The sequence below is a fragment of the Lissotriton helveticus genome, chromosome 1_2 (genome assembly GCF_964261635.1).
Source record: "Lissotriton helveticus chromosome 1_2, aLisHel1.1, whole genome shotgun sequence".
Classification (NCBI taxonomy): domain Eukaryota; kingdom Metazoa; phylum Chordata; class Amphibia; order Caudata; family Salamandridae; genus Lissotriton; species Lissotriton helveticus.
Genome location: NC_136058.1, coordinates 144,070,556 through 144,083,462, shown reverse-complemented (window position 1 = coordinate 144,083,462; position 12,907 = coordinate 144,070,556). Strand labels below are relative to the sequence as shown.

Below are 12,907 nucleotides of genomic sequence, written 5' to 3'. Positions count from 1 at the left end.
GAAGACAGTTCAGATGAGGAAGATGTAGTGGGTGAATGAGACGCTGGGAGGTGGGAAGGGGATGGGAGAAAGTTAGGGACCAATGTGATAGAGGTAATATGTGGCCTGGGGTTCGGAGGGGATGGAATTACAGCTCGGGCACTATAACCCGACAAGTGGCGCTGAGGATACGGTATTATGGCTAATAGTGACTATTTAATATGCAAGAGTCTACAGTTTTTGTTTGCAATTATATAAAAGTAAGACGATACATACTTTACAAATAGTCTTTGAATGCCTTCTGTGTTATGCCACCTTTGCTGCCGGACCGGAAGGTTGTCGGCTAAATAGCCGTGTAACATTGTGGTTATGCTGATGGTTCTGAAGCGACAGTCTCATGTTTCATTGAACAATGTAATGTACTAAAGGCCAACGAAAATAAAGTCTTACGAATAAAGAAAAAAAAGAAGGGGACTATGGGATGACCCCTGCGGGACACCAGTGTCCACCTGCTGAGTTACCGAGGAAAACGGAGGAAGCCAGACCTGCTGAGATCGGCCCTCCAAGAAAGATTTGACCCAACACAGCACCGCCCCTGAAACCCCACTCATCGAAAGGCGGTCAAGGATCCGGCGCCGTGTCCGCATAGGGGCTTAAACTGAGGAGGACGTCGGCAGTTGCACCGGACGACGTCGGAGGTGGTGCCGGAGGAGGGGTCGATACCGGTGTAGGTGTTATGAAGTCCACCGGTGTCACCCGGTATCCGAGCCCGGATCCAGGGGGGTCATGCGGCGCCGGGGCCGAAGCCGTAAGCGATGGAAGGGCAGGACCCCCAGTTGGGCCCGCGGGGCCCATAGGCGCACTAGCAGGGCCAGATGGCCCAGAGTCAGGCCATGGCAGAAAGAAACTCCTGCACCTGAGCAAGAGTCGCCGACGGACCCGGAAAGGGAGGGTAGGCCAGCGGCGACATCGCAGGCTCCGATGAAGCTGCGGGGGTGGCACCACCCACCACCTCAGCCGCGACGGGAAGTCGTAGAGCGACAACACTTCATCAACTTCTTCTTGAAATGCTTCAACTTACCTGACCCCGACTGCGAAGACTTAGATCCAGAGGTACAATGGTGACGGCTCCGCGACTGGTCCCTCGACATCGCACGGGATCGGGAGTGGCGCGGAGCCGTCTGCCGGACTTCCAGCAACTTTCGGGACCGCTCCCGCAAAGTGTTCGGAACCATGGCCCGGCAGTCGGGGCACGACTTGGAGTGATGGTCGCGCACCAGGCAGTAGGGGACACATGCGGTGTGGGTCCGTCACCGACATCATGCCTTGACAGTCCCCCACAGTTCTTAAAGCCGGGCATCCCTACAACACTAGAAATCGATCAGCTCAAAAGAATGCAGACAAAACGCTTTGAAAAAACTCAGTTAAAAAGTGACTGGGGGTACTTGCTCTTCCCGGATCTGCGCTTGGTGGAGCAGAAAAAGAAACAACTGACGTAAGCGCGCGAGGGTGGCGTCTAAGTAGATACCGCCACGTCATCCCGGCGATCACGACGCCGAACGCGGAGTCAACCGACACTACCTACCGACAAGCTGGGATACTGCCGACTCCTGGGGGTAATTCTAAGGTAAGGAATCTATAACTAATAGTCTCTTTCAGATCCAAAACATAAAAAGAAAGGCATGGTCATTTACAATGCCAATTGCTTAAGCTCGTGTAAAAGCAAGACCTATTGTATAGCAAATAGTAGGCATCACAGACAACGTGAGGGGGGAGCAGGGAGAATGCACAGACAATGGGAGGGAGGGCGGGGTAAACATGGCACAACAACGGGGAGGGAGGGAGGGTGAGGGGAGACGGCACGGACAATGGGAGGGAAGAGGGGTAAACAGGGCACGACAACAGGAGGGGGGTAAAGAAGGTACCAATGCACGTTGTGCCTGCAGTAAGAGAAACTGAATAAAGAAAATAGTGCTCACAGTCTAAATAACACGTACTCGTGTAACAACCAAAGTAAACGGGCCAGTCGCCATGGGAGGTGACAAATGAAGAGGCGGCGGTACTAAGGAAAGACTAACAAGCATATTTACAAATCAGAAGCCAGCATTTAGTACAGATGACACAAGCCAATGGCAAATATGGATGGACAGTGCTAAAGAGAAGAAGACAATTTGTACTATATATGTAGGTAGACAAATACAACTTAGAGCAACAGAATGCTAAACAATGAGACATCAGGATTCAAGAACTAGGAGGGAGCAGATTTCAGATCATGCACACAGCTCCTATGGGAAGAAAGCTGCAGTTCAAAATGTGTGAACCAAAGGAGCACAATATTAAACACAGTTAATGTTGTATTTGATTTGACACTTGCTCAAAACGCTAGACATGAATGCATGGGTTGAAGGAAGGAATGTCCGCCTAACCAACTAAAACAGCATGAAACACCCATTAAGATAAAGGAATAGATTCTTTGATACCAGGTAACAAATGCATAAAAATCAAAAGCCAACTGTTACCTTAGAGGTTTTTGGCAGACAGTAGATGCTGAAAAAGATGAGGAACTAACCTGTGGGGACAGTCCTTACAAATCTTCTGATCTGAAAATACACCCTGGAAAGTATTTTTAAATATCTGTTCTCGGCCCATTTTCTACAATAAAACATAAAAATCAGACAATATGGTATTACTACAATTACACAGGGCAAACGTAAATCATCCTGCTAGTCTCAAAGAAAATAATTTACCATAGTAAGTAATCACATTAATATTAATCAATGTGAAGACAAAGGAACCACAACTATGTTTTTTTTTTTTATTCATTCTGTACACTCACAACCAACCATGAATGCCATTCTGTTTTTGTCCCCATTTGATGTTGGTGATAGACACCTGAAACTAATAAAATGGTCCAAATTTAAGTCAATAAAGAGAACGTAGCCATTGAATAATAAACATCAAAATTACTAACCTTCTTTAACATGGATTTTTGATAGGTACTTTCACTTTATTCTGTCAAGCAAGTCCTTCCCTTTACTCATTTACAATGTGGCAGTTGAACAAGTTATTTACCTTGGTTAACGCCTTATCTGGTAGAGAAAATATCTAGCTGCAGATTCCTTACCTTTGAATTTGCCCAGGTGTCAGACTGGATCTGGAAGATTTTTCGTGAGCAGTACCCCTGCGCACCAGTAGGTCGCATCTGTCGGCTCCATGAGGCGCAATCGGCCGTCCCGGACAAGATGTGCCCCTCACCTCTATAGGCACCACCTCAGCTTGATGGCAAAAGTACATTTTCATGACTTTTCATGCAAGGAAGGCGGAGCCATGAAGTGAACTGACTGTGTCCAAACTATGACCCTGAACGAGATCAACCCTGACCCTAGAAATCTGCATGCAAAGCGGGGAGAATGGGTGGGTTGGCAAGGAATCTGCGACTAGATATTGTCTCTACCAGTTAAGGCATTACAAAAGGTAAGTAACTTGTTCATCTGATGGAGATATCTAGCCACAGATTCCTTACCTTTGAACAGATACCAAAGCAATATCATCCAGGAAAGGGGTCTGCGGTCACATTTAGACTAAGAAGTCCTGCCTGACTGAAGTGGAGAAATGTGCAGTAATGCTTGGTAAACATGTGCAGAGACGCCCATGTTGCTGCTTGACAGATGTCCAGGACTGGAACTCCACGGTATAACACAGTGGTTGCAGCCTTAGCTCTTGTGGAATGAGATCTTAAGCCTTCAGGAGGCTGCTTCATTGCCAGTGCCTAGCAGATCTTGATGCAGAGAACGACCCAGCAAGAGACTGTCTGTTTTTGCACTGCCCAACCTTTCTTCGCACAAACATACCCCACAAAGAGTTGGGCGTCCACCCGAAACCCTTGTGTACGGTCAAGGCAACACAAACAAATACATTTTTGGGGTCCAGACCGTGCAGTCAATCCTCTTCTTTAAAAGGGTGTGGAGAAGCGTAGAAAGTGAGCAAGGTGACAGACTGGCCCACATGAAATGGTGTTACCATTTTTGGAAGGAAAGAGGCCCTCGTGCAAAGCACCAGTTTGTCAGGAAATCAGATAGGAAGGGAGAATTGGATGATAAAGCCAGCAGCTCACTCACCCTCCTGGACAATGCAACTGCCACAACAAAGGCTGTTTTGATGGTGAGCAGCCTGAGGGGAAAATTGTGTAAAGGCTCGAAGGGAGCACACAGAAATGGGAGAATCAAATTAACGTCCCACTGAAGCAAAATAAAAGGGGAAGATGGAAATACATGTACAAGACCTTTTACAAATCCATTTACAATGGGAGATTTAAATAAGAAGGGTTGGTTATGCACCCGCAAAAAGCAGGGAGGGCAGAAAGATACCCTTTTAGAGTCCCCAGAGCAGAGCCCTGCTGGACAAGGGTCAAAGTAAAAACCAAGTTACCAGATAGGGAGGCAGAAAGAGGATAAGTAGACTTTTCAGTACAATATGAAACAAACCTCTTTCTTAGGCAGGCGTATACCATCTTCATGGAGGGACGCCTGGTTGCCAGAAAAAAATTACATACTTCAGGAGGAAGGTCAAAAGCGATCAACTGCTGCCACTCAATTTTCACGCAAGAAGGCAAAGAGTTGACAGGTTCGGTAGGGGGACCCTCCCCTGCTACTATGGCAGATGAGCCTCCTGAAAGGCAGCCTGAACGGAGGATCGATGCGTATGTTCAGAAGCTCAGGATACCACTCTCCATGCCCAGTCCGGAGCCACATGGATGACTTGGGCCTGGTCATTCCTGATCTTCTTGAGAACTTTGGGAAGGAGTTGTATAGGTGGATAGGCGTATTATAGGAGGCTCAAGTTCCACTCGAGATGAAGAGTCTCCAAGCGAGTGCCCCATTGGAAACTCCAGTGCGCAAAACTGCTGATATTGCAGGTTTTCGGTGGAGGCATACATATCTAACCCAGGCTCTCTCCACTGCTGAAAGAGACCTTGTGCCACCTCCAGATGGAGTTGCCATTCGTCATCTATGGTGTAGTTCTTTAGTCCGCCCTGGCATTCAGGGAACCTGCCAGGTGTTGAACCATCAGGGATACGCCCTGCTGTTCCAGCCATGTCAAGAGACGCAGGGCCTCTTGACAACGGGTCAATGGCCCCACCCAGCCCTGATTGTTGCAGTACCACATGGCAGTTGTGTTGTCAGTGAACACCTGTGTTAACCTTCCCTTTATGGAGGCTAGAAAGGCTTTCAAAGCCAGTCAGATCGCACGGAGCTCCAGCATGTTGATTGGAGTCCGGATTCCATTGAGACCTGAGTGCTCTGATCTCCACCTGTCAGATGGCCGCGCATCCCAAAAGTGATGCATCTGTCACTACTGTGAGATCTGGTTGGGGAATGAGAGGGCTCTGCTTCTGACCCACTCACGGTTTGGTAGCCACCACAGTAGGTCCTTTGCAGTTACCTACGAGATCTGTACCATGTCTGAGAGATTCTCCTAATGCTGCGCCCACTGGAACTTTAAGTCCCACTGCAGAGCCCGCATATGCCATCTAGCATGAGTCACCAGCAGGATACAGTAGGCCTTGAGGCCCAGTATCCTCAGTCATTCTCACTGAAACCCAGAATAGAGATCAAAAGATCGGTATCATAAGCCTGAATATTCTTGGCTCGCTGTTTTGGAGGATAAACTGCACAGTGTCCGGAACAGCTCAGATGAAAGGGAACGTCTGAGAGAGAGTCAGGTGTGCCTTCGGCATGTTGGTAGTGAATTGTAGTCTGAGGGTGGGAGACGACAGCCTGCCGCAAGCCCACCTTCAGCAGTCAGTCATCGATATCTCCTTGTTAAGGAAGTAGTTGAGGGTTTGAAGATCTAGGATAGGACGAAGGCCCTTGTCCTTTTTCAGGACCAGAAAGTAAGCGGAATAGCAACCACAGCCAACTTCTGGAACCAGAAGCCTCTCTATGGCTTCCTTGGCCAAAAGAGCCATTACTTCTGTGCAGAGCAGGGGCAAATGATTCTATGTCAGCCGGTCGTAAAATGGAGGCATGGAAGGAGGGATAGTCTTGAAGATGAGGGAGTAGCCCCTTTAGCAGATCTGCAGAACCCTCCTGTCCGATGTTATGGACTGACAAAGATCGAGGTGATAGTGAAGTCTACTACCAACAGGAGACCCATGATCTAGAAGGGCAAGATTAGGGCGGTTTGGAGGCTGTAGCTGCCGGGGGTGGTGGCTGGCTACCCAAACCACGAGGTCGGTATGAAACGTACCCTCATCCACGCAGAGGCTTGGGAGCTGGTGTGGTTTGGTGGCTGGATTAGGGTTGGGGCAGTTCAAAGCCCCTTCTGTGGCTATGAAATGAGCGAAAGGCAGCCTGGCAAGGATGTAGGTTAGCAGGGAGGCCCAAGGACTTGGCCACGGCCCACAAGTCCTTAAAGCGCTCCAGCGCCAAGTCTGCCTGGTCTCCGAAGAGATTGGTGCTATTGAATGGCATGTCCATGAGGGAAGTCTGGACATCCCTCAAAAAAGCCAGATGTTCTCAGCTAGGCGTGGCGTGTGAGCCACCGTCGATGAAACCACTCTGCCCAGTGAGTCAGTTCTATTCAAGCCACAGAATATTGTGAACTTCACTGCGTCTCTCCCGTTTGTAAATGCTTATGAGAGAATGGCCTGGGCCTTCCCCGGGACCTGTGGCAGCAACTATGCAACCGCTTCCCATAGTGTGTGAGAATAACGGCCCAATAAACATGCAGTGTTCACTGACCGCAATGCAAGGCTGGCAGAAAAAAAATATTCTTTCCCAAGCTGTCCAGCCTCTTGGATTCCCTGTCCAGGGGTGAGGCAGGGAACATGCCATGGGAAGTGGAGGTTTGGACCACCAAGCTCTCTGGGGTAGGGTGCTGGGTGAGGAAATATAGGTTCTCTGGAGCGGGCGGTGGGCATTTGTCCTATTCACAGGAGCCCCTGTGCTTGGTTTGGACCAGGTCTCCAGAAGAACATTGGTGAGGGCTTTGTTGAACAGGAGTAGGGGTTCAGAGGAGGAGACTCACAGTTGCAGCACCTCCGTCAAGATGTTAGTCTTGACCGCCACCTAGGGCAACTGAAGGTCGAGGACCTAAGCCGCACTGTGCACCTTGATTGCATATGTAGGGGTCTCCTCCATAGCCAGAGCAGAGCCCTGCTGGGCTAAACAAAGAAGGAACAAAAGGAATTCTGAAAGAGGGGCAGAAAGGGGATCCACAGCCCTTGCTGTGCACCATGCCACAAATTTGTTTCACCTGCAAGCGTATACCGATTTAGTGGAGGGACGCCTGGCTGACAGAATTATATCACAGACTTCGGTTGGCAAGTCAACTGGAATCAACTGTCGCCGCTCAATCTCCAAGCAAGGAGGTGGAGGCTGGACAGGTTTGGGTGGAGGACCGTCCCCTGCTTCTGCAACAAAAGATCCTCCAGAAGAGGCAGTCGGATCGGGGAATCCACGCTCATACTGAGTAGCTCGGGAAACCAAACTCTTCGAGCCCAGTCCGGGGCCACAAGAATGACTTGGGCCCATTCGCGCCTGATCTTCTTCAGCACTCTGGGTAGAAGTGGTACAGGCGGAAATGCATACAACAGACCGCAACTCCACACGTGACGAAAAGCGTCACAGAGCGAGTGCCGCCTTGGAAATTCCAACGTGTAGAACTGCTGACATTGCGCGTTCTCTTCTGTGGCGAATAGATCTAACCAAGGCTCTCCCCACTGTTGAAAGAGACCTTGCGACACCTCCAAGTGAAGACGCCATTCGTGATCCATCATGCACCTGCGGCTGAGTTTGTCAACCCTGGCGATCAAAGAACCTGCCAAGTGTTGAACCACGAAGGAAATGCCTTGACGTTCCAGCCATATCCAGAGACGCAGAGCCTCCTGACATAGGGTCTTCAACCCCAACCCGCCTTGTTTGTTGCAGTACCACATGGCGGTGGGGTTGTCTGTGAACACCTGCACTAATCTCCCCTTGACAGAGGGACGGAATGCCTTCAGTGCAAGTAGGATCGCCCAAAGCTGCAGAAAGTTGATATGGAGCCTGGACTCTGCCGTAGACCAGAGGACTCTAATCTTCGCCTCTCCCATGTGGCCACCCTATCCCCTGAGGAACGCATCCGTCACCACTGTGTGCTCCAGTTGGGGAAGGAAAAGTGATCTGCCGCTGACCCAATGCTGGTTCGTGAGCCACCACTGCAACTGTTGTGCAGTGCCCTCCGAGATCTGGACGTACTCGGACAGATCCCCTTGATGCTGCGCCCACTGGAACTTCAGGTCCCACTGCAGAGGCCGCATATGCCATCTGGCATGATTGGTCAGCAGGATGCAGGAGGCCATGAGGCCCAGCAGCCTCAAGGTCTTCCTGACCGAGACCCAGGACAAGGGCTGAAAGATCGGAATCATAGACCGAATGTCCCGGAGGATAAACTCGAAAATGCGCAGTGTCCAGAACCGCTCCGATAAAGAGGAGCTTCTGAGAAGGAATCAGGTACAACTTTGGCATGTTGATGGAGAACCCCAGCAAATGCAGGAGGTCGGCTGTAGTCTGGAGGTGGGAGACAACTGTCTGGGGCAAGGCCGCCTTCAACAACCAGGCGTCGAGATAGGAGAAGACTGAAACCCCCCATCTGCACACATGAGCTGTGACCACCGCCATCACTTTTATGAACACCTGAGGGGCGCTGGTAAGGCCAAAGGGGAGCGGGGTGAACTGAAAGTGCTCGTGGACTACCGTGAACCGCAGGTTACGCCGGTAAACCGGCAGGACGGGGATATGAAAATATGCGTCCTGCAAGTCCAACGCTACCATCCAGTCTTGCGTGTCTAGGGCAGACAAGACCTGAGCAAGTGTGAGCATCTTAAACATCTCCTTCCGGAGGAAGCGATTGACGTTCGGAAGGTCTAAGATAGGATGCAGGCCCTTGTCCTTGTCCTTCTTTGGAACCAAGAATTAGTGGGAGTAACATCCACTACCTACTTCTGGCATCAGAACGTGCTCAATGGCCCCCTTGGCCAAGAGGGCCCCAACTTCCTGCTGGAGAAATGCCAATTGATCCCCCGACATGCGGTGGTACTGAGGTGGCAGGGCTGGAGGGGTAGACTTGAAGGGGAGGGAGTAACCCCTTCGGACTATCTGTAAAACCCACCTATCTGAAGTGATGGTGCGCCAGTGGGGGAGGTGATGGCGAATCCTGCCACCTACTGGCATTTGGTGGGCCTCAAACACCGGACTAGGAAGGTTTGGAGGCAGTGGTGGCAGGGGAGTTGGTGGACTGACCCGCCCACTGGTCAGCGGCTGCGCTGAGACTGTTGCTGCGCAGGCCTAATGGCTTTGAAACACAAGTGTTTGGGCGCTCATTCCTTGGCCACAAAAAGAGCGAAAAGCAGAAGCCGAAGGAGTGCGATTGGCCGAAAGGCCCAAGGACTTTGTGGTAAATAAATAAATAATACCCTATTTTTGAATGAATAAATGAATAACAGATAGCTCAATAAATAAGAGTCAAGATTCGAGGTAGTAGGAGTTTTTTGCAGGTTTAATACAGCAAATACAGGAATAGGATGGCAAGGCCCAGCAGCGCTGCCGGGGTCAGGATCGGGACAAGGGAAATAACTTTTTAATAACAGTGCATGAGCATATATACATAACGCAAACACATAGCATTACATTGCAATAGGCGTAGCAGTGGGTGGAGCAAAAGGCGTGGCGCGTAGCAGTCGCGAAAGATAAGGGTGAAAAGAGGTGTAACAGGGCGTATACATAGACATGTGATGCAAACGTAACAGAATATGTCATGAATGGGGCGGAAACCGTGGAGGGGGCTACCTGAGGAGCCGGGACCTCTAACCTGATGGTGCGCGCAAACTAGCAATGACGTGTTACTAGGAGAAGCTGGGGGCTATGAACTCTGTGCTAGGAGCAGAGACTGAAGTCTGGAGAGTCAGGGCGACATGTACCTAAGCAGTATCTAGTATCTGATGTTTAGAGAACATGTTGATATAAACTAGAAGTCAGGAGGGGAAAGGCTAACTTGATTCTAAGACTGGACCATGCATTATTCTACATGTAGTGCGTGATGAAGAATATTAAATGACCATTAAATGCAGTATTTCTCTAACGTGGAGACGTGAAGGCTAGACAATGACGGAAACTATCGATGCGATTCAGTAGCTTTAGGAATGCAGAGAAGGAGGACTGAACTGATAACTGGAATCATAACATATTCTTGGCAGACTCAGAGGCAGAGCCAGGGTGAGCCGGGCACTGCGAGGCAGGAAGTAAGTGAAGGGTCGAGGATACAGGTGGGGGCTGTATCGCTCCTCAGCGAGGTTTCAGGAGACAGGAGCTGAATCTGGTGTCCAGGCCCTTTTGAGGCCTAGAAACGGGGACTTTATAATGGAATAACGTGCACACTGAGAAACGTGGCAACGTAGCTTTACATAGACCTGATATTCGTAGTATTCACGAGAACTGGAAACTGGCATACTAGAGGTGGACACAACTATAATTGCGTCTTGAATCGAACATGGGGAATGCATATGCATATTTAATCATGCACACATAACATATGATGGATGACACGTAGGGACACAGAACATGGCAAAATTTACTTTTCCACATTCCCTCCTTGTCACTACGTTTCCATCAGGAAACATCAATATTCATGATACCATCTATCATTTCATACAGTATCATTTGCTCGTCTCGAATTATCCTGGAACGGGATTTAGAACGGGGCTTGGGACTAGGAATACAAGAGGTAGCACAAATGCCGCAAATCGCAGGGCCACATTGTATACAGAGGCAGCAGCTGAATATGATCGCTACTGCAATACCTAGAAAGGACAAGACTTTCCATCCCCAGGCGGAAATTATATTCCAGAACCAACCAGACCATGTCCAGGTGCCTGGATCTTGGTGTAACAGATGGGCAATTTTATGGAGTCTGGTTATAGCTGAATAAACAGACGGTGCGTTATTTGGAATGAAAATGCAGCAACTAGATCCGATGACTCTACAGGCCCCGCCCCTATCGGCCAGTATGACGTCAAGGACGAGACGATTCTGTAAAACGACAAATCTCATAGCAGATTGCTCTTCAGTTAAATTACCTAGAGCAGAGGCAGTCTCATTTACTACAGCTTCGAGGGTTCTGGTTAACCTACGGATTAGCTTACTATTCTGGATAGGTCCTATAAAGAAAAAGAAACCTCTGTTGAAATCTGTATACTGTTCTAGAGCAGTTTCAGTATAATCGACAATTGGGGACTCCCTTCTATGTCTAATGTGTACTAGATGTGTGTTTCTATGATAATCAGGTGGGGCTAGGAAAACTGGTGGCAGTAGGAAGGCAATGTAACAGGTTCCCTCCCAATCGAGGGGCAGACGAACATATGCAGTTTGACCACAAATAAAATAAGAATGACGTGAAGCTTTGAAAATGGATTTCCCACTGTCACTATACTTGACAATAGTAGTACAATCACTATGTCCTACATGTACGGAACCATAATTTCGGACACATAATTCACCTTTAACTGGCAGTACTGAAATAGCAGGTAAGTCTGGAGTAGTATCAGACTGAACATTCAGGACCATGAAATTCGAAGAATAGTTACCTAAATTATACACTTCATTTTCTAGATCTAACCCGGTTCTGTGGGGAAGACCTTGCTTGTCTGGAAAACATGTACTGTTAAGAAAAGACATATCTGTTGAGGATGACGTTAACGTGGACCATGCTCCACACGAACCATTATGTGAAAATGGATAAGGAAAAAGTGGCAGAACTCCCTTCGGTATCTGGAAAGGGGGGAGTCGACCACACACCCAACAATTAGTGGCATTGCTGGTCTGATGTGAGTAATGTAACATGCGGATGAAAGAATTATTTTTCATAGCGAGGCGGTAAGAGAGTTCATGAGGAGGCAGATCACTAAACGTGTGCTCTACTGTAGCATTAGCAGACTTATTTACATGAAGAACTGGGAAATACAAGAAAAATGCATAACTGGTGCAGGAAATCATAATGCTGAGAAACAATATGAAACATAGAAAAACGATACATCGAATTGAGTTTTGACTAACTCTCTCACTATGGGGGTCTATTTTATACATGTCAGAAACAGTCTAACCGTTTCACCTAGGGGAGGACTTAGACAATCAAACTGGCTGACTTATTTTACTAGACCGGAGTTTCAACTTATACTCCTGTTGCGGAGTTTTCTCTAACAGGGGAGAGTTTGTAGCAATGTCTTTTGCGGGACAGTCCTTGAGAACAATATTTTGGCAATCCTTCAAATCCTGGGAAATGTTCTTTGAGACGGGTTTCAGTCCATAAAACTTTTTCACGTGCGAAAGGTGCACCCAGCCTTTGCGACCCTCCAACTTCACGGCTGTACGGGTGGTGAGGAGGACCTGTCGGGGCTCCTTCCAGCGTGGCTCCAGCGGACTTGAGCGGTCAAAATTGCGGACAAGGACCATGGATCCTGGAACGATTTCATGCGGTGCCACCTCGGTATTGTCTGGAAATGCGGCGGCAACCTGTGAACGACAAGAGTTGAGGGCAGACATCAAGGAAGCTAGGTAATCTGTCAGCATATTACTTGAAACATCGGTAATACTTCGGGGTCTAGGAGTACCCCACATGTTAGGGGGGCGGCCGAAAACGACCTCATACGGGGACAGACCTGATCTGGAATGTGCGACCATGCGCATATAAAATAAAGCGACTGGCAGAGCTACTAGCCAGTCCACACCTTTCTCTTTACACACTTTTGCAATTCGGATTTTCAGAGTCTGGTTATGTCTCTCTACGAGACCGGCTGCTTCAGGATGGCGTACACAATGAAACTTCCACTGGTACCCCAACAAAAGGGAAACATGCTTCATCAACTCAGATGAGAATGGCTGGCCGTTGTCAG

The 12,907-nt window shown here is 48.8% G+C and overlaps 1 protein-coding gene across 4 annotated transcripts in view; it reads right to left on the bottom strand.

Moving 5' to 3' along the window:
• Nucleotides 1-12,907, bottom strand: part of USP24 (ubiquitin specific peptidase 24) — a 2,099,319-nt gene that overhangs the window by 970,135 nt on the left and 1,116,277 nt on the right. For all 4 annotated transcript variants that reach the window (XM_078670143.1, XM_078670156.1, XM_078670149.1 and 1 more), the window contains exon 45: nt 2,549-2,631. In XM_078670143.1, the coding sequence (XP_078526269.1) occupies nt 2,549-2,631 (83 nt within the window). The remainder of the gene's footprint in view (nt 1-2,548; nt 2,632-12,907) is intronic.